This window comes from Salvelinus fontinalis, chromosome 30, assembly GCF_029448725.1.
Source record: "Salvelinus fontinalis isolate EN_2023a chromosome 30, ASM2944872v1, whole genome shotgun sequence".
Lineage (NCBI taxonomy): Eukaryota > Metazoa > Chordata > Actinopteri > Salmoniformes > Salmonidae > Salvelinus > Salvelinus fontinalis.
This window is the reverse complement of record NC_074694.1, coordinates 5,365,058-5,386,488: the sequence shown is the minus strand read 5'-3', so window position 1 is coordinate 5,386,488 and position 21,431 is coordinate 5,365,058. Positions and strand designations below refer to the sequence as shown.

General features: G+C 47.0%; 1 protein-coding gene across 13 annotated transcripts in view; it reads left to right on the top strand.

The window, feature by feature from the left end:
* Nucleotides 1-21,431, top strand: part of LOC129828560 (mucin-4-like) — a 162,846-nt gene that overhangs the window by 109,633 nt on the left and 31,782 nt on the right. For 2 of the 13 annotated variants that reach the window (XM_055889592.1, XM_055889589.1), the window contains 8 exons: nt 1,515-1,575; nt 3,581-3,755; nt 6,142-6,191; nt 8,497-8,603; nt 8,837-9,020; nt 9,521-9,670; nt 12,216-12,308; nt 13,936-13,989. In XM_055889592.1, the coding sequence (XP_055745567.1) occupies nt 1,515-1,575; nt 3,581-3,755; nt 6,142-6,191; nt 8,497-8,603; nt 8,837-9,020; nt 9,521-9,670; nt 12,216-12,308; nt 13,936-13,989 (874 nt within the window). The other 11 variants (XM_055889587.1, XM_055889586.1, XM_055889599.1 and 8 more) reach the window with 9 other exon arrangements.

Below are 21,431 nucleotides of genomic sequence, written 5' to 3'. Positions count from 1 at the left end.
TTTTCTCCTTCCTCTTCTTCTCTCCTTCCTCTTCTTCTCTCCTTCCTCTTCTTCTCTCCTTCCTCTTCTTTTCTCCTTCCTCTTCTTCTCTCCTTCCTCTTCTTTTCTCCTTCCTCTTCTTCTCTCCTTCCTCTTCTTCTCTCCTTCCTCTTCTTCTCTCCTTCCTCTTCTTCTCTCCTTCCTCTTCTTCTCTCCTTCCTCTTCTTTTCTCCTTCCTCTTCTTTTCTCCTTCCTCTTCTTCTCTCCTTCCTCTTCTTCTCTCCTTCCTCTTCTTTTCTCCTTCCTCTTCTTCTCTCCTTCCTCTTCTTCTCTCCTTCCTCTTCTTCTCTCCTTCCTCTTCTTTTCTCCTTCCTCTTCTTCTCTCCTTCCTCTTCTCTCTCCTTCCTCTTCTTCTCTCCTTCCTCTTCTTCTCTCCTTCCTCTTCTTTTCTCCTTCCTCTTCTTCTCTCCTTCCTCTTCTTTTCTCCTTCCTCTTCTTCTCTCCTTCCTCTTCTTCTCTCCTTCCTCTTCTTCTCTCCTTCCTCTTCTCTCTCCTTCCTCTTCTTCTCTCCTTCCTCTTCTTTTCTCCTTCCTCTTCTTCTCTCCTTCCTCTTCTTCTCTCCTTCCTCTTCTTCTCTCCTTCCTCTTCTTTTCTCCTTCCTCTTCTTCTCTCCTTCCTCTTCTTTTCTCCTTCCTCTTCTTTTCTCCTTCCTCTTCTTCTCTCCTTCCTCTTCTTCTCTCCTTCCTCTTCTTTTCTCCTTCCTCTTCTTCTCTCCTTCCTCTTCTTCTCTCCTTCCTCTTCTTCTCTCCTTCCTCTTCTTTTCTCCTTCCTCTTCTTTTCTCCTTCCTCTTCTTCTCTCCTTCCTCTTCTTCTCTCCTTCCTCTTCTTTTCTCCTTCCTCTTCTTCTCTCCTTCCTCTTCTTTTCTCCTTCCTCTTCTTCTCTCCTTCCTCTTCTTTTCTCCTTCCTCTTCTTCTCTCCTTCCTCTTCTTCTCTCCTTCCTCTTCTTTTCTCCTTCCTCTTCTTCTCTCCTTCCTCTTCTTCTCTCCTTCCTCTTCTTTTCTCCTTCCTCTTCTTTTCTCCTTCCTCTTCTTTTCTCCTTCCTCTTCTTTTCTCCTTCCTCTTCTTCTCACCTTCCTCTTCTTCTCTCCTTCCTCTTCTTCTCACCTTCCTCTTCTTTTCTCCTTCCTCTTCTTCTCTCCTTCCTCTTCTTTTCTCCTTCCTCTTCTTCTCTCCTTCCTCTTCTTTTCTCCTTCCTCTTCTTCTCTCCTTCCTCTTCTTCTCTCCTTCCTCTTCTTTTCTCCTTCCTCTTCTTTTCTCCTTCCTCTTCTTTTCTCCTTCCTCTTCTTTTCTCCTTCCTCTTCTTCTCACCTTCCTCTTCTTCTCTCCTTCCTCTTCTTCTCACCTTCCTCTTCTTTTCTCCTTCCTCTTCTTCTCTCCTTCCTCTTCTTTTCTCCTTCCTCTTCTTCTCTCCTTCCTCTTCTTCTCTCCTTCCTCTTCTTCTCTCCTTCCTCTTCTTCTCTCCTTCCTCTTCCAGTAATACTTTCAGAGTCAAGAGGTCCCCAAAGAGATCGCCCACGTCTGAGCTATCATCACAGGTCAGTCTTCTCTCTCACACGCACACACACACACTCACACGCGCACACACACACACACACACACACACACACACACACACACACACACACACACACACACACACACACACACACACACACACACACACACACACACACACACACACACACACACACACACACACACACACACACACACACACACACACACACACTGAGCCAAACGGGACCTCCACAACCCCTCACCTCCTCACCTCCACAACCCCTCACCTCCACAACCCCTCACCACCACAACCCCTCACCTCCACAACCCCTCACCACCACAACCCCTCACCTCCTCACCTCCACACCTCCTCACCACCACAACCCCTCACCTCCACAACCCCTCACCTCCACACCTCCTCACCACCACAACCCCTCACCTCCTCACCTCCACAACCCCTCACCACCACAACCCCTCACCTCCTCACCTCCACACCTCCTCACCACCACAAACCCTCACCTCCACACCTCCACACCTCCTCACCACCACAACCCCTCACCTCCTCACCTCCACAACCCCTCACCTCCACAACCCCTCACCTCCTCACCTCCACAACCCCTCACCTCCACAACCCCTCACCTCCTCACCTCCACACCTCCACACCTCCTCACCACCACAACCCCTCACCTCCTCACCTCCACAACCCCTCACCTCCTCACCTCCTCACCTCCACAACCCCTCACCTCCTCACCTCCATAACCCCTCACCTCCTCACCTCCACAACCCCTCACCTCCACAACCCCTCACCTCCTCACCTCCACAACCCCTCACCTCCACAACCCCTCACCTCCACAACCCCTCACCTCCTCACCTCCACAACCCCTCACTTCCTCACCTCCTCACCTCCTCACCTCCACAACCCCTCGCCTCCATAACCCCTCACCTCCTCACCTCCACAACCCCTCACCTCCTCACCTCCACAACCCCTCACCTCCACAACCCCTCACCTCCTCACCTCCACAACCCCTCACCTCCTCACCTCCATAACCCCTCACCTCCTCACCTCCACAACCCCTCACCTCCTCACCTCCACAACCCCTCACCTCCTCACCTCCACAACCCCTCACCTCCTCACCTCCTCACCTCCACAACCCCTCACCTCCTCACCTCCACACCTCCACAACCCCACACCTCCTCACCTCCTCAGCTCCTCACCTCCTCACATCCACAACCCCTCACCTCCTCACCTCCACACCTCCTCACCACCACAACCCCTCACCTCCTCACCTCCACAACCCCTCACCTCCACAACCCCTCACCTCCTCACCTCCTCATCTCCTCACCTCACCTCCACAACCCCTCACTTCCACAACCCCTCACCTCCTCACCTCCACAACCCCTCACCTCCACAACCCCTCACCTCCTCACCTCCTCACCTCCACAACCCCTCACCTCCACAACCCCTCACCTCCTCACCTCCACAACCCCTCACCTCCTCACCTCCACAACCCCTCATCTCCTCACCTCCTCACCTCCACAACCCCTCACTTCCTCACCTCCTCACCTCCTCACCTCCACACCTCCACACCTCCTCACCTCCTCACCACCACAACCCCTCACCTCCTCACCTCCACACCTCCACAACCCCTCGCCTCCATAACCCCTCACCTCCTCACCTCCACAACCCCTCACCTCCACAACCCCTCACCTCCTCACCTCCTCACCTCCACACCTCCACACCTCCTCACCTCCACAACCCCTCACCTCCTCACCTCCACAACCCCTCACTTCCTCACCTCCTCACCTCCACACCTCCACACCTCCTCACCTCCACACATCCTCATCTCCTCACCTCACCTCCACAACCCCTCACTTCCACAACCCCTCACCTCCTCATCTCCTCACCTCCACAACCCCTCACCTCCTCACCTCCTCACCTCCACAACCCCTCACCTCCTCACCTCCACAACCCCTCACCTCCTTCCTCCGATCCAGGAGTCCACCCCAGTAGATGAAGCCCAGCCTCATATCCCCCCGCTACAGGACGACCACGCTACAGACGAAGAGAAGCTGGCCTCTTCCTCCAATCAAAAAGAGAAGCAGGTCTCCTCAACCAACCACAAGTGGGCATACATGGAGGCAGAGAGGACCTCTGACCCCCATGAGGACTTCCCCAAACCCTCTGACCTCACAGCATTTGTCAACGAGAACAGTCGAGGTAAGTGAGTGTTTCCTTCAATATATATATGGCCAAATCAAGGCTGACATTGATCAAATGGAGCCAGAAAGGGAGAGAGTTAAAAATAAAAATGTAATTCAATAGTTATTGAACAATTTCATGTCAAAGTTAATGTCTGCATGCTGCATCACTATTGATTTCTATCTGACGTTAAGCAGCTAGCTATCCAGCTACCCAGAGTATGTCTGCCTGTCTGGGTTAAAAGTGGGTCCTACAGCTATGCATTACATGAAGAGACGGACATGAACAGTCTAGTCCAACCCAGTCTAGCCTTATCCAGCCAAGCCCAGTCCAGCCAAGTCCAGCCTAGTCCAGTCCATCTTATTTCAGCCTAGTCCAGTCCAGTCTAGCCTTGTCCATCCCAATCTAACATAGTCCATCCCAGTCTAACCTAGTCCAGCCCAGTCTAACCTAGTCCAGCCCAGTCTAGCCTTGTCCAGCCCAGTCTAACCTAGTCCAGCCCGGTCTAACCTAGTTCATCCCAGTCTAGCACTGTCCAGCCCAGTCTAACCTAGTCCATCCCAGTCTAACCCAATCCATCCCAGTCTAACCTAGTCCAGCCCAGTCTAACCTAGTCCATCCCATTCTAACCTAGTCCAGCCAGTCTAACCTGGTCCAGCCAGTCTAACCTAGTCCAGCCCAGTCTAACCTAGTCCAGCCCAGTCTAACCTAGTCCATCCCAGTCTAACCTAGTCAGCCCAGTCTAACCTAGTCAGCCCAGTCTAACCTAGTACAGCCCAGTCTAACCTAGTCCATCCCAGTCTAACCTAGTCCAGCCCAGTCTAACCTAGCCCAGCCAGTCTAACCTAGTCCAGTCCAGTCTAACCTAGTCCAGCCCAGTCTAACCTAGTCCATCCCAGTCTAACCTAGCCCAGCCAGTCTAACCTAGTCCAGTCCAGTCTAACCTAGTCCAGCCCAGTCTAACCTAGTCCAGCCCAGTCTAACCTAGTCCATCCCAGTCTAACCTAGTCCATCCCAGTCTAACCTAGTCCATCCCAGTCTAGCCTTGTCCAGTCCAGTCTAGCTTTGTCCAGTCCAGTCTAGCTTTGTCCAGTCCAGTCTAGCCTTGTCCAGCCCAGTCTAACCTAGTCCAGCCCAGTCTAACCTAGTCCATCCCAGTCTAACCTAGTCCAGCCCAGTCTAACCTTGTCCAGCCCAGTCTAACCTATTCCAGCCCAGTCTAGCCTAGTCCATCCCAGTTTAACCTAGTCCATCCCAGTCTAGCCTTGTCCAGCCCAGTCTAACCTAGTCCAGCCCAGTCTAACCTAGTCCAGCCCAGTCTAACCTAGTCTATCCCAGTCTAACCTAGTCCATCCCAGTCTAACCTAGTACAGCCCAGTCTAACCTAGTACAGCCCAGTCTAACCTAGTCCATCCCAGTCTAACCTAGCCCAGCCAGTCTAAATTTAGTCCATCCCAGTCTAACCTAGTCCATCCCAGTCTAGCCTTGTCCAGTCCAGTCTAGCCTTGTCCAGTCTAGCCTTGTCCAGTCCAGTCTAGCCTTGTCCAGCCCAGTCTAACCTAGTCCAGCCCAGTCTAACCTAGTTCATCCCAGTCTAACCTAGTCCAGCCCAGTCTAGCCCTGTCCAGCCCAGTCTAACCTAGTCCAGCCCAGTCTAACCCAGTCAATCCCAGTCTAACCTAGTCCAGCCCAGTCTAACCTAGTCCATCCCATTCTAACCTAGTCCTTCCCAGTCTAACCTAGTCCTTCCCAGTCTAACCTAGTCCAGCCCAGTCTAACCTAGTCCAGCCCAGTCTAACCTAGTCCAGCCCTGTCTAGCCTAGTCCATCCCAGGCTAACCTAGTCCATCCCAGGCTAACCTAGTCCATCCCAGTCTAGCCTTGTCCAGCCCAGTCTAACCTAGTCCAGCCCAGTCTAACCTAGTCCAGCCCAGTCTAGCCTAGTCCATCCCAGTCTAACCTAGTCCATCCCAGTCTAGCCTTGTCCAGCCCAGTCTAACCTAGTCCATCCCAGTCTAACCTAGTCCATCCCAGTCTAACCTAGCCCAGCCAGTCTAACCCAGTCCATCCCAGTCTAACCCAGTCCATCCCTGTCTAACCTAGTCCATCCCAGTCTAGCCTAGTCCCTCCCAGTCTAACCTAGTCCAGCCCAGTCTAACCTAGTCCAGCCCAGTCTAGCCTAGTCCATCCCAGTCTAACCTAGTCCATCCCAGTCTAGCCTAGTCCCTCCCAGTCTAACCTATTCCAGCCCAGTCTAACCTAGTCCAGCCCAGTCTAACCTAGTCCAGCCCAGTCTAACCTAGTCCAGCCAGCCTTTTCTGTCCTTAACTGTCACTGTTCTTCCTCTGACAATCTTCTATTTTCTCTCTTTCTGTTTCTAACTCTGTCTTTTCTGTTGTCTCCAGTGTCAGACCATGAGATTGAGTACATGGAGAAGATTGTCTCTTCTTCGCCGGTGAGTATCTATCCACAGGTTCCTCTTCACCGGGGAATATCTATCCACAGGTTCCTCTTCACCGGGGGAATATCTATCCACAGGTTCCTCTTCACCGGGGGAATATCTATCCACAGGTTCCTCTTCACCGGGGGAATATCTATCCACAGGTTCCTCTTCACCGGGGAATATCTATCCACAGGTTCCTCTTCACCGGGGGAATATCTATCCACAGGTTCCTCTTTACCAGGGGGAATATCTATCCACAGGTTCCTCTTCACAGGGGAATATCTATCCACAGTCTGATAGGAAGGTTCCTCTTCACCGGGGAATATCTATCCACAGTCTGATAGGAAGGTTCCTCTTCACAGGTGAATATCTATCCACAATCTGATAGGAAAGGGTCGGGAGATAGAAGTGAAACTAGCTCAAATACTGAAGTGATCTATGAAGATTCGATACTGGTTACTTACAGTATGTCTATATGTTTACCTGACATAATGATTGAGACGGACTGTCCGGGAGACGGACTGTCCTGGAGACGGACTGTCCTGGAGGCGGACTGTCCTGGAGACGGACTGTCCTGGAGACGGACTGTCCTGGAGGCGGACTGTCCTGGAGGCGGACTGTCCTGGAGGCGGACTGTCCTGGAGGCGGACTGTCCTGGAGACGGACTGTCCTGGAGACGGACTGTCCTGGAGACGGACTGTCCTGGAGACGGACTGTCTATGAGACGGACTGTCCTGGAGACGGACTGTCCTGGAGGCGGACTGTCCTGGAGGCGGACTGTCCTGGAGACGGACTGTCCTGGAGACGGACTGTCCTGGAGACGGACTGTCCTGGAGGCGGACTGTCCTGGAGACGGACTGTCCTGGAGACGGACTGTCCTGGAGGCGGACTGTCCTGGAGGCGGACTGTCCTGGAGACGGACTGTCCTGGAGACGGACTGTCTTTGAGACGGACTGTCCTGGAGACGGACTGTCCTGGAGGCGGACTGTCCTGGAGACGGACTGTCCTGGAGACGGACTGTCCTGGAGACGGACTGTCCTGGAGGCGGACTGTCCTGGAGGCGGACTGTCCTGGAGGCGGACTGTCTTTGAGACGGACTGTCCTGGAGGCGGACTGTCCTGGAGGCGGACTGTCCTGGAGGCGGACTGTCCTGGAGGCGGACTGTCCTGGAGGCGGACTGTCTTTGAGACGGACTGTCTTTGAGACGGACTGTCCTGGAGACGGACTGTCCTGGAGACGGACTGTCCTGGAGACGGACTGTCCTGGAGACGGACTGTCCTGGAGGCGGACTGTCTTTGAGACGGACTGTCCTGGAGACGGACTGTCCTGGAGGCGGACTGTCCTGGAGGCGGACTGTCTTTGAGACGGACTGTCCTTGCACACTTTAGTGTTAAAATATCTTTGTGTTTCTGACATATTTTACTGCTGCTGTGTGCTCTTGGTTCAATTTCAATTCAAGGGGCTTTATTGACATGGGAAACATTTGTTACGTTGCCAAAGCAAGTGAAGTAGATTATCAACAAAAGTGAAATAAACAATAAAAATGAATAGTGAACATTACACTCACAGAAGTTCCAAAGGAATAGAGACATTTCAAATGTCATATTATGTCTAAAAACAGTGTTGTAACAATTTACAAATGGTTAAAGTACAGAAGGGAAATAAATAAGCATAAATATGGGTTGTGTTTACAATGGTGTTTGTTCTTCACTGGTTGACCTTTTCTTGTGGCAACAAGTCACACATCTTGCTGCTGTGATGGAACACTGTGGTATTTCACCCAGTAGATATGGGAGTTTATCAAAATTGGGTTTGTTTTCAAATTCTTTGTGGATCTGTGTAATCTGAGGGAAATATGTGTCTCTAATATGGTCATACATTTGGCAGGAGGTTAGGAAGTGCAGCTCAGTTTCCACCTCATTTTGTGGGCAATGTGCACATAGCCTGTCTTCTCTTGAGAGCCATGTCTGCCTACGGCGGCCTTTCTCAATAGCAAGGCTATGCTCACTAAGTCTGTACATAGTCAAAGCTTCCCTTAAGTTTGGGTCAGTCACAGTGGTCAGGTATTTTACCACAGTGGTCAGGTATTCTGCCACTGTGTACTCTCTGTTAAATAGCATTCTAGTTTGCTCTGATTTTTGTTAATTATTTCCAATGTGTAAAGTAATTGTCTTTTTGTTTTTTCGTGATTTGGTTGTGTCTAATTGTATTAATGTCTTCTCCTGCTCTCTCCTACTCTATCTCTCTCTCCCCTACTCTCTTACACTCTCTGTCTTTCTCACACACTCCTGCCCTCTCTCACACTCTCTCTCTCCAGCCTCTGTCTGTGAAGAAACCTTCTGCTCTCTACTTGAAGCTGGACTCTGTGACAGACAGCCTGACCAAGCCTAACCACGGATCAGAACCCAACTCTCCCTGCACAGGGTACAATACACACACACACACACACACACACACACACACTCTTTAGTCACACACAGTGATCAACATGAGCACTAATTACATTACTAATTAGTTCTAAATCTCAGATTTAGAAGGGTATGCTGAAAAACATTTCAGTTACTATCCCCTTCTAGTCACTATTTTAATGCTTCTACCACACATAGATCCTCTCTGTCCTCCTCAACATCCCTCCTTCCTTCTCTCCCTCTCTCTAGGAGTTTTGAGGAGATAGAGGCCCAGATCACAGCCCAGATGAAGACCCCGGTGCTGGGCTCTCGGCCCGGTCCGGAGGGGTCTCGGCCCGGTCCGGAGGGGTCCGCTGGAGAGAAGGAGAAGATCAGGAAGAGAGAGAGCCAGTCACTCAGCCGGACACAGAGCACAGACAGGGATCATGGAGTGGTGAGTCACAATATTGAACTCTCTGGCTGTCAATCAATACGTTTGGAGAAAAAATACATCTATCAATACACCTGATGCAATGAATGTATGTTTCTCGTCGTCTTCCATCTGTACGCTCTTTGTGTCAGGCTCATCTCAGAATACAATGTTACGGCACGTTTTCTTTCCCAGTTCGCTATGCCGCGACCTCTCAACTCTGTCCGTGTTATTGTCATGTATACAGTAGAGGGCGACAGTGCCAACCCTAAATACTGTATGGCCTCCAGTGTAGATGCTACCCCGGTTAAACTTTCAAAGCCCTGGCGTAAGTTAACTTCCATAAGGTAACTACCCTAAACTACCTACCGGCCAGCAAGAAACAACTCACACCTCCTTCTCAGCATCTCAGCCACTACCAACCTTCTGACACCTGCCCAAAGCTTTGCTACGCAACGCTGACCCGCTCCTCACCCCGCTCCTCACCCCCTTCCGCCTCCCTGCTGCCACCCCCTGTACTGTAGCTACCCACCCAGGGCCCTATGGAGGTCCCAGCCCCAGACGTACCCCTCTTAACCAGGCTGTCTGAGTGTCCTGACCCCCTGGTGTACCTGGAGGCTGTGGAGCCTGACCTAGCAGAGACCAACCCCACTGCCTTCGCCCTCAAACTACAGGTGTGTTGATTAGAGTCAGAGTTCTACCTGGCGTGCCAACCTGCTTCCCTTTGGACCCTCTCTATCGTATTATTGATTTATCATGGTTATATTATTGATTTATTAGGGTTATATCATTGATTTATCGTGGGTATGTTATTAATTTATTTTATTGATTTATCATGGTTATATTATTGATTTATATTATTGATTTATATTATTGATTTATCATGGTTTGATTATTGATTTATCATGGATATATTATTGATTTATCATGGTTATATTATTGATTTATCATGGTTATATTATTGATTTATATTATTGATTTATCATTGTTATACTATTGATTTATCATGGTTATATTATTGATTTATATTATTGATTTATCATGGTTATATTATTGATTTATATTATTGATTTATCATGATTATGTTATTGATTTATCATGGTTATATTATTGATTTATATTATTGATTTATATTATTGATTTATCATGGTTATATTATTGATTTATATTATTGATTTATCATGGTTATACTATTGATTTATGTTATTGATTTATCATGGTTATGTTATTGATTTATCATGGTTATATTATTGATTTATCATGGTTATATTATTGATTTATATTATTGATTTATCATGGTTATATTATTGATTTCTCATGGTTATATTATTGATTTATCATGGTTCTGCTATTGATTTATCATGGTTATACTATTGATTTATCATGGTTATACTATTGATTTATCATGGTTATATTATTGATTTATCATGGTTATATTATTGATTTATCATGGTTATATTATTGATTTATCATGGTTATATTATTGATTTATCATGGTTATATTATTGATTTATCATGGTTATATTATTGATTTATCATGGTTATATTATTGATTTATCATGGTTATACTATTGATTTATCATGATTATACTGTTGATTTATCATTGTTATATTATTGATTTATCATGGTTATATACTTGATTTATCATGGTTATATTATTGATTTATCATGGTTATACTATTGATTTATGTTATTGATTTATCATGGCTATGTTATTGATTTATCATGGTTATATTATTGATTTATCATGGTTATATTATTGATTTATATTATTGATTTATCATGGTTATATTATTGATTTCTCATGGTTATATTATTGATTTATCATGGTTCTGCTATTGATTTATCATGGTTATATTATTGATTTATCATGGTTATACTATTGATTTATCATGGTTATACTATTGATTTATCATGGTTATATTATTGATTTATCATGGTTATATTATTGATTTATCATGGTTATACTATTGATTTATCATGGTTATATTATTGATTTATCATGGTTATATTATTGATTTATCATGGTTATATTATTGATTTATCATGGTTATATTATTGATTTATCATGGTTATACTATTGATTTATCATGATTATACTGTTGATTTATCATGGTTATATTATTGATTTATCATGGTTATATTATTGATTTATCATGGTTATATTATTGATTTATCATGGTTATATTATTGATTTATCATGGTTATATTATTGATTTATCATGGTTATATTATTGATTTATCATTGTTATACTATTGATTTATCATGGTTATACTATTGATTTATCATGGTTATATTGTTGATTTATCATGGTTATACTATTGATTTATCATGGTTATGCTATTGGTGTTTGAGGATGAGTGTGTGTCCTCACTGTCTCTGCCTCTCTTTATTTTCACCCTGTTGTTTAGTGAGCTTCCTTTACCTTAGCTACTCCATTACTTTCAGAGCTTCCTTTACCTTAGCTACTCCATTACTTTCAGAGCTTCCTTTACCTTAGCTACTCCATTACTTTCAGAGCTTCCTTTACCTTAGCTACTCCATTACTTTCAGAGCTTCCTTTACCTTAGCTACTCCATTACTTTCAGAGCTTCCTTTACCTTAGCTACTCCATTACTTTCAGAGCTTCCTTTACCTTAGCTACTCCATTACTTTCAGAGCTTCCTTTACCTTAGCTACTCCATTACTTTCAGAGCTTCCTTTACCTTAGCTACTCCATTACTTTCAGAGCTTCCTTTACCTTAGCTACTCCATTACTTTCAGAGCTTCCTTTACCTTAGCTACTCCATTACTTTCAGAGCTTCCTTTACCTTAGCTACTCCGTTACTTTCAGAGCTTCCTTTACCTTAGCTACTCCATTACTTTCAGAGCTTCCTTTACCTTAGCTACTCCGTTACTTTCAGAGCTTCCTTTACCTTAGCTACTCCATTACTTTCAGAGCTTCCTTTAGCTACTCCATTACTTTCAGAGCTTCCTTTACCTTAGCTACTCCATTACTTTCAGAACTTCCTTTGCCTTTATCTACAATATGTTAGCCTGTTAAGTGTTGACTACTGTATGTGTGTGTGACTGTTTGTTGATCTGTGAGTGTGTGTGGGTACTGTAGGTGGGAAGTAAGTAGCCTCAACTTCTGGTTCTCTTTATGTCTCCTCCCTTCCGCCTCCCTCGCCCCCCCCCCCCCCCCCCCCCCCCCCCCCCCGTCCTACCTGCGTCTCAGGAGGAACTGGTTCTAGCTGCTCTGAGGATAGAGGCTCTGCAGGTAGCCAAACACCTCTCAGACAGCCCCTCCCTCTCCACTGTCACCCCCCAGGTACTGAGCTGAATCAGCCTGCACCTGTACCTGCTCACTGTGTGTGTGTGTGTGTACGTGTGTGTGTGTGTGTGTGTGTGTGTGACTGTGTGAGCAGCATTAGTGTGTCTCAGCCTGCCCCCCCCCCCCCCCCTTTAGTGACACCATTGTGTGTGTGTGTGTGTGTGTGTGTGTGTGTGTGTGTGTGTGTGTGTGTGTGTGTGTGTGTGTGTGTGTGTGTGTGTGTGTGTGTGTGTGTGTGTGTGTGTGTGTGTGTGTGTGAACCCATGGCCGTTACTCAACAACAACAACTGCTGCTTCCTGTATTTCCCCATGTAACATCTCTAACACGGCTTCTAGCCCCTGACCTGTGACCCCCCGATTCCCAATCACCAGCTTTCCTGAACCAATCAGCAGAAAAGAGAGCTGGGCCTTTTCTCTCCTTGGCTTTTGTATCAAACCCATTCATGCATGTTGCCTGTTGGCCTGATCAGGAAAAGCTTCGATAAACACTAAGGTGAATTGGGGATATCGTTTACTTCATCTGGGTCAGTCACCATCTGATAACTTCACTTTTATCCTCATTCGTTGGGTTGCACAATTCCGGTAACTTTCACCAAAATTCCCAGGTTTTCCAGGAATCCTGTTTGGAGGAATCTGGATTCCCACCTGCTTATTCTGTCTTTAATCCGGGACTCTTCCAACACTGATTTCTGGGAAAACTTGGGAATTTTGGGGGGAAAAAGTAACTGGAATTTTGCAAACCTACTCATCAATCTGTAGTCATTCCTCAATCAAATGGGAGTCATCATTATGATGATATACTGTTGTTTTTCTGGTAAATAACAACAACGAACAACAACATTGATGAACACAACAGGGTCACACCAGATGTGATGAAAGTCTGATGGGTAGGTTTCATCAAGTATCAACACATAACCTCATCTCAGGTTGAACGTCCGCAACAAAAGGTTCATTGACACCTGGTTTAAGGTTTGGAGAAGGTGCAAAGTTTACACAACTTGATTTTAGATGGTTCATGAAAGTAATCTCCGGTTCAATCTCTGGTCTCTTGGACGTCCCAGCCCCTATGGGAAGTCAGTTTCCGCTCAGCCCAGTCCAAGCTCTTCTCTGTCCTGGCACCCCAATGGTGGAACCATCATCCCCCTGAAGCTAGGACAGCAGAGTCCCTGTCCATCTTCCCCCTGAAGCTAGGACAGCAGAGTCCCTGTCCATCTTCCCCCTGAAGCTAGGACAGCAGAGTCCCTGCCCATCTTCCCCCTGAAGCTAGGACAGCAGAGTCCCTGTCCATCTTCCCCCTGAAGCTAGGACAGCAGAGTCCCTGCCCATCTTCCCCCTGAAGCTAGGACAGCAGAGTCCCTGTCCATCTTCCCTCTGAAGCTAGGACAGCAGAGTCCCTGTCCATCTTCCTCCTGAAGCTAGGACAGCAGAGTCCCTGTCCATCTTCCCCCTGAAGCTAGGACAGCAGAGTCTTCCCGAAAGGACCTACCCTACCTCTTCAAAGAGTTTCTTAAAGAAGACATCTGTCTATTCCCATGTCTCTTCCCCACTCCTCTTCCTCCTCCTCTATTCTCCCATCTCGTCTCTGTCTCATGCTGTCTGATGTTTCACCACCCTCACTCCACAGTCCCTCCTCAAGAAGCCCAGCCCTCGCAGGTGGAATCTCTTCAGTTCACCCAAAGTAAGAGGAGAAATGTCACCCAATCGTCACTGTTCCCCTACTGTTCCCCTACTGCCCCCCTACTGCCCCCCTACTGCCCCCCTACAGCTCTAACCCAACTAGAGCCAGAACTAGATCCCATCCACTTCTATCTAAAAGGTCTGTAACATGGACTTCTTCAATCTCTCTCTCTCCATCTCCCTCTCACCCCCTGACCAGTCGCCCCCTCGTAACGGTTCCCCTACTGCCCTGTTACCCCTCATCACTGTTCCCTACTGCCCTGTTACCCCTCATCACTGTTCCCTACTGCCCTGTTACCCCTCATCACTGTTCCCTACTGCCCTGTTACCCCTCGTCACGGTTCCCCTACTGCCCTGTTACCCCTCATCACTGTTCCCTACTGCCCTGTTACCCCTCATCACTGTTCCCCTACTACCCTGTCGCCCCCTTGTCATTGTTTCCCTACTACCCTGTTACCCCTCATCACTGTTCCCCTACTGCCCTGTTACCCCTCATCACTGTTCCCCTACTGCCCTGTTACCCCTCATCACTGTTCCCTACTACCCTGTTACCCCTCATCACTGTTCCCCTACTGCCCTGTTACCCCTCATCACTGTTCCCTACTGCCCTGTTACCCCTCATCACTGTTCCCCTACTGCCCTGTTACCCCTCATCACTGTTCCCTACTACCCTGTTACCCCTCATCACTGTTCCCCTACTGCCCTGTTACCCCTCATCACTGTTCCCCTACTGCCCTGTTACCCCTCATCACTGTTCCCTACTACCCTGTTACCCCTCATCACTGTTCCCCTACTACCCTGTTACCCCTCATCACTGTTCCCCTACTGCCCTGTTACCCCTCATCACTGTTCCCCTACTGCCCTGTTACCCCTCATCACTGTTCCCTACTACCCTGTTACCCCTCATCACTGTTCCCCTACTGCCCTGTTACCCCTCATCACTGTTCCCCTACTGCCCTGTTACCCCTCATCACTGTTCCCCTACTGCCCTGTTACCCCTCATCACTGTTCCCCTACTGCCCTGTTACCCCTCATCACTGTTCCCCTACTGCCCTGTTACCCCTCATCACTGTTCCCTACTACCCTGTTACCCCTCATCACTGTTCCCCTACTGCCCTGTTACCCCTCATCACTGTTCCCCTACTGCCCTGTTACCCCTCATCACTGTTCCCCTACTACCCTGTCGCCCCCTTGTCATTGTTTCCCTACTACCCTGTTACCCCTCATCACTGTTCCCCTACTACCCTGTCGCCCCCTTGTCATTGTTTCCCTACTGCCCCCCTACTGCCCCCCTACTGCCCCCCTACTGCCCCCCTACTGCCCCCCTACTGCTCTAACCCAACTAGAGCCAGAACTAGATCCCATCCACTTCTATCTAAAAGGTCTGTAACATGGACTTCTTCAATCTCTCTCTCTCTCTCTCTCTCCATCTCCCTCTCCCCCCTCCCTCTCTCTCCATCTTCCTCTCACCCCCCTCTCTCTCTCTCTTTCTCTCTCTCTCTCTCTCTCTTTCTCTCTCTCTCTCTCTCTCTCTCTCTTTCTCCACATCCTTAAGGTCCTCCCTTCTCTCTCTTCCTCAAAATCTTCTCTTCTCTTCTGTTGTTCCCAGCCCATCCCAGTCCTCCGTTGCTAATGTGTCTGGTTTGTTATTGGCTGAAGGCTTACCTGTATGTAAAGTATCTTACCCTGACGTATGCTTGTCTTATATTACTGTAACCTGTTGGCTTCATGGTGGGAGGGAGGTAGAGGGAGGTAGAGGGAGGGAGGGAGGGAGGTAGAGGGAGGGAGGGAGGGAGGTAGGTAGGGAGGGAGGTAGGTAGGGAGGGAGGTAGGGAGGTAGGGAGGGAGGGAGGGGGGTAGAGGGAGGGAGGGAGGTAGGGGGGGAGGTAGAGGGAGGGAGGTAGGGAGGGAGGGAGGGAGATAGAGGGGGGGAAAGGCAGGGAGGTAGAGGGGGGTAGAGGGAGGGAGGGAGGTAGGGAGGGAGGTTAGGTAGAGGGGGGGAGGGAAGGAGGTGGAGGGGGGGATAGAGGTAGAGGGGGGATGGATGGAGGGAGGTAGAGGGGGGATGGATGGAGGGAGGTAGAGGGGGGAGGGAGGGAGTTGGAGGGGGGGATAGAGGGAGGGAGGTAGAGGGGGGGGGGGTAGAGGGAGGGAGGTAGAGGGAGGGAGGTAGGGAGGTAGAGAGGGAGGTAGGGAGGTAGGGGGGGTAGAGGGAGGGAGGGAGGGAGGTAGAGGGAGGGAGGGGGTTAGGGAGGTAGGGAGGGAGGTAGAGGGGGGGTATAGGGAGGGAGGTAGAGGGAGGGAGTTAAAGGGGGGGGGGGTAGAGGGAGGGAGGGTGGTAGAGGTAGGGAGGGAGGTAGGGAGGTAGAGGTAGGGAGGGAGGTAGGGAGGGAGGGAGGGAGGTAGAGGGAGGGAGGGAGGGAGGTAGGGAGGTAGAGAGGGAGGTAGAGGGGGGGGTAGAGGGAGGGAGGGAGGGGGTTAGGGAGGTAGGGAGGGAGGTAGAGGGGGGGTATAGGGGGGGAGGTAAAGGGGGCGGGTAGAGGGAGGGAGGGAGGTAGAGGGAGGGAGGGAGGTAGAGGTAGGGAGGGAGGTAGAGGGAGGGAGGGGGGTAGGGAGGTAGGGAGGGAGGTTGAGTGGGGGGGGGATAGAGGGAGGGAGGTAGAGGGAGGGAGGGAGGTAGGGGGGGGGGTTGAGGGAGGGAGGGGGGTAGGGAGGTAGGGAGGGAGGTAGAGTGGGGGGGGATAGAGGGAGGGAGGTAGAGGGAGGGAGGGAGGTAGAGGGGGGGGGGGTTGAGGGAGGGAGGTAGAGGGGGGAGGATAAAACCGTTTTCCTGTATGTAAAGTATCTCACCTGGCAGAACAAAGCTTTATGTCATAATGACCAGGACTGTGTCACTGAGATAAAGACCTACCAGAGCCCTATATAGTGCAGTACTTTAGACCAGAGCCCTATATAGTGCACTACTTTAGACCAGAGCCCTGTATAGTGCACTACTTTAGACCAGAGCCCTGTATAGTGCACTACTTTAGACCAGAGCCCTGTATAGTGCACTACTTTAGACCAGAGCCCTGTATAGTGCACTACTTTAGACCAGAGCCCTGTATAGTGCACTACTTTAGACCAGAGCCCTATATAGTGCACTACTTTAGACCAGAGCCCTGTATAGTGCACTACTTTAGACCAGAGCCCTGTATAGTGCACTACTTTAGACCAAAGCCCTGTATAGTGCACTACTTTAGACCAAAGCCCTGTATAGTGCACTACTTTAGACCAGAGCCCTGTATAGTGCACTACTTTAGACCAAAGCCCTGTATAGTGCACTACTTTAGACCAAAGCCCTGTATAGTGCACTACTTTAGACCAAAGCCCTGTATAGTGCACTACTTTAGACCAGAGCCCTGTATAGTGCACTACTTTAGACCAAAGCCCTGTATAGTGCACTACTTTAGACCAAAGCCCTGTATAGTGCACTACTTTAGACCAAAGCCCTGTATAGTGCACTACTTTAGACCAAAGCCCTGTATAGTACACTACCGTTCAAATGTTTGGGTTCACTTAGAAAAGTCTTTGTTTTTGAAAGAAAAGCAGTTTTTTTGTCCATTTAAAATAACATCAAATTGATCAGAAATACAGTGTAGACATTGTTAATGTTGTAAATGACTATTGTAGCTGGAAACGGCAGATTTCTCATGGAATATCTACATAGGCCCATTATCAGCAACCATCACTCCTGTGTTCCAATGGCACGTTGTGTTAGCTAATCCAAGTTTATCATTTTAAAAGGCTAATTGATCATTAGAAAACCCTTTTTGCAATTATGTTAGGACAGCTGAAAACTGTTGTTCTGATTTAAAGAAGCAATAAAACAGACAGGTAGACCTAACACCTCTCTATAGGACTATTATATTAGTGGGGCTGTAAATCTCCTACACCCCCATGAGGCCCCAATTCAATCAACTCATCCTCTAATCCCCCATAGGGAGGATTAAACCATTCAAGGCTGTTTGTGGTGGAAGGGGGGGGGGGGGGGGGGGGTGAATAAAGTTCGTAGTTAGTGATGTCATAATCAGATTCTGGGTTCTATGTTCAGATATTTCAGGTGACGTTGTCGTTTCTTTATTACAGTTAAGGTCATGTTGGATTTTTGTTTTCTGATGACCTGCAGATGCTTTTGCCGTAGAGGCCAAAGCATAAAAATATGATCAACTTCCTCTCACACTGTTATGTGAGCAGTAACATGAGTAATGATGAATACATTACATTTTTTTAATTTTACCTTTATTTAACTAGGCAAATCAGTTAAGAACAAATTCTTATTTTCAATTATGGGAACAGTGGGTTAACTGCCTTGTTCAGGGGCAGAACAACAGATTTGTACCGGGGATTCAATCTTGCAACCTTTCGGTTACTAGTCCAACACTCTAACCACTACGCTGCCGCCCCCTAACATTATACCCCTGTGTATAATGGGTTGTTACGGTGACACCAAGGGTTGTTACGGTGACCGTTTTACAGCCACACCGGCGATCACGAGTCATGACAGCAGTCAAATTCCACGTGACCGATTAGCTTCTCCAAGCTCTGAAAAAATTAAATGTATTCATCATTACTCATGTTACTGCTCACATAACAGTGTGAGAGGAAGTTGATCATTAGTAGCCTACCAAACTTGATAACTTCCTGGTACTCAGCACTCTATTGTTCTTCTAATCACTCTGACATTTAATTATTATTTCATAGAACCTTTATTTAACGAGGCAAGTCGGTTAAGAACAAATTCTTATATATAATGACGGCCTACCCGGGCCAAATCCTAACCCGGATGACGCTGGACCAATTGTGCGCTACCCTATGAGACTCCCAATCACGGCTGGTTGTGATACAGCCTGGAATCGAACCAGGGTCTGTAGTGACGCCTCTAGCACTGAGATGCAGTGCCTTAGACCGATGTGCCACTCGGGAGGCCCATCAATGCATCTGTAACCAAAAATCTAATCAAACACTTCATGAGAGCCCATGTTGCGCAACATTCCTATCGGCTATGTAATTGTGTGAGAAAAAATTATTTTGATGGCCTCTATTAAAAAGAAGAGGAGCCCATCAGCTTTCTATAGGCTAGGCCTACTATATTCTGATCCACCAGAAAAGCATCCTCCATTCGATACATAAGTGCATAGATGACATGTATTTTTTCCCCTGTCCCTGTTTCGATACAGGTGCATGATAACGGTCCATTCTAAATCAAAACAAAATTTACACATATATTATTTAGTATATGTAAAGACAAGATTAAATCAAGAATAGTCTAATGGGTGACAATATAGTCCTGTCACTTATGAATGATGTATCATCACTTGTGAACGATGCCCAGCTTGTGTGCAGTAAGAAACAGAGCATGCCTTTTTTTTTTTTGCAACTTTTTCAGATCATAGTATCACACCTCATGTAGCCTAGCCCATAGTCCTATATGTTTTAATAAGGTTAGTATTACACCTCATGTAGCCTAGCCCATAGTCCTATATGTTTTAATAAGGTTAGTATTACACCTCATGTAGCCTAGCCCATAGCCCTATATGTTTTAATAAGGTTAGTATCACACCTCATGTAGCCTAGCCCATAGCCCTATATGTTTTAATAAGGTTAGTACCACACCTCATGTAGCCTAGCCCATGGTCCTATATGTTTTAATAAGGTTAGTACCACACCTCATGTAGCCGATAGCCCTATATGTTTTAATAAGGTTAGTATCACACCTCATGTAGCCCATAGTCCTATATGTTTTAATAAGGTTAGTATCACACCTCATGTAGCCCATAGCCCTATATGTTTTAATAAGGTTAGTATCACACCTCATGTAACCCATAGTCCTATATGTTTTAATAAGGTTAGTATCACACCTCATGTAGCCTAGCCCATAGTCCTATATGTTTTAATAAGGTTAGTATCACACCTCATGTAGCCTAGCCCATAGCCCTATATGTTTTAATAAGGTTAGTATCACACCTCATGTAGCCTAGCCCATAGTCCTATATGTTTTAATAAGGTTAGTATCACACCTCATGTAGCCTAGCCCATTGTCCTATATGTTTTAATAAGGTTAGTATCACACCTCATGTAGCCTAGCCCATAGTCCTATATGTTTTAATAAGGTTAGTATCACACCTCATGTAGCCTAGCCCATAGTCCTATATGTTTTAATAAGGTTAGTATCACACCTCATGTAGCCTAGTCCTATATGTTTTAATAAGGTTAGTATCACACCTCATGTAGCCTAGCCCATAGTCCTATATGTTTTAATAAGGTTAGTATCACACCTCATGTAGCCTAGTCCTATATGTTTTAATAAGGTTAGTATCACACCTCATGTAGCCCATAGTCCTATATGTTTTAATAAGGTTAGTATCACACCTCATGTAGCCCATAGTCCTATATGTTTTAATAAGGTTAGTATCACACCTCATGTAGCCTAGCCCATAGTCCTATATGTTTTAATAAGGTTAGTATCACACCTCATGTAGCCTAGCCCATAGTCCTATATGTTTTAATAAGGTTAGTATCACACCTCATGTAGCCCATAGTCCTATATGTTTTAATAAGGTTAGTATCACACCTCATGTAGCCCATAGTCCTATATGTTTTAATAAGGTTAGTATCACACCTCATGTAGCCTAGCCCATAGGCCTATATGTTTTAATAAGGTTAGTATCACACCTCTTGTAGCCTAGCCCATAGTCCTATATGTTTTAATAAGGTTAGTATCACACCTCATGTAGCCTAGTCCATAGTCCCAAATGTTTTAATAAGGTTAGTATCACACCTCATGTAGTCTAGCCCATAGTCCCATAGGTTAGTATCACACCTCATGTAGCCCAGCCCATGGTCCTATATGTTTTAATAAGGTTAGTATCACACCTCATGTAGCCCATAGCCCTATATGTTTTAATAAGGTTAGTATCACACCTCATGTAGCCCATAGTCCTATATGTTTTAATAAGGTTAGTATCACACCTCATGTAGCCCATAGTCCTATATGTTTTAATAAGGTTAGTATCACACCTCATGTAGCCTAGCCCATAGCCCTATATGTTTTAATAAGGTTAGTATCACACCTCATGTAGCCCATAGTCCTATATGTTTTAATAAGGTTAGTATCACACCTCATGTAGCCCATAGTCCTATATGTTTTAATAAGGTTAGTATCACACCTCATGTAGCCCATAGTCCTATATGTTTTAATAAGGTTAGTATCACACCTCATGTAGCCCATAGTCCTATATGTTTTAATAAGGTTAGTATCACACCTCATGTAGCCTAGCCCATAGTCCTATATGTTTTAATAAGGTTAGTATCACACCTCATATAGCCCTATATGTTTTAATAAGGTTAGTATCACACCTCATGTAGCCTAGGCCTATATGTTTTAATAAGGTTAGTATCACACCT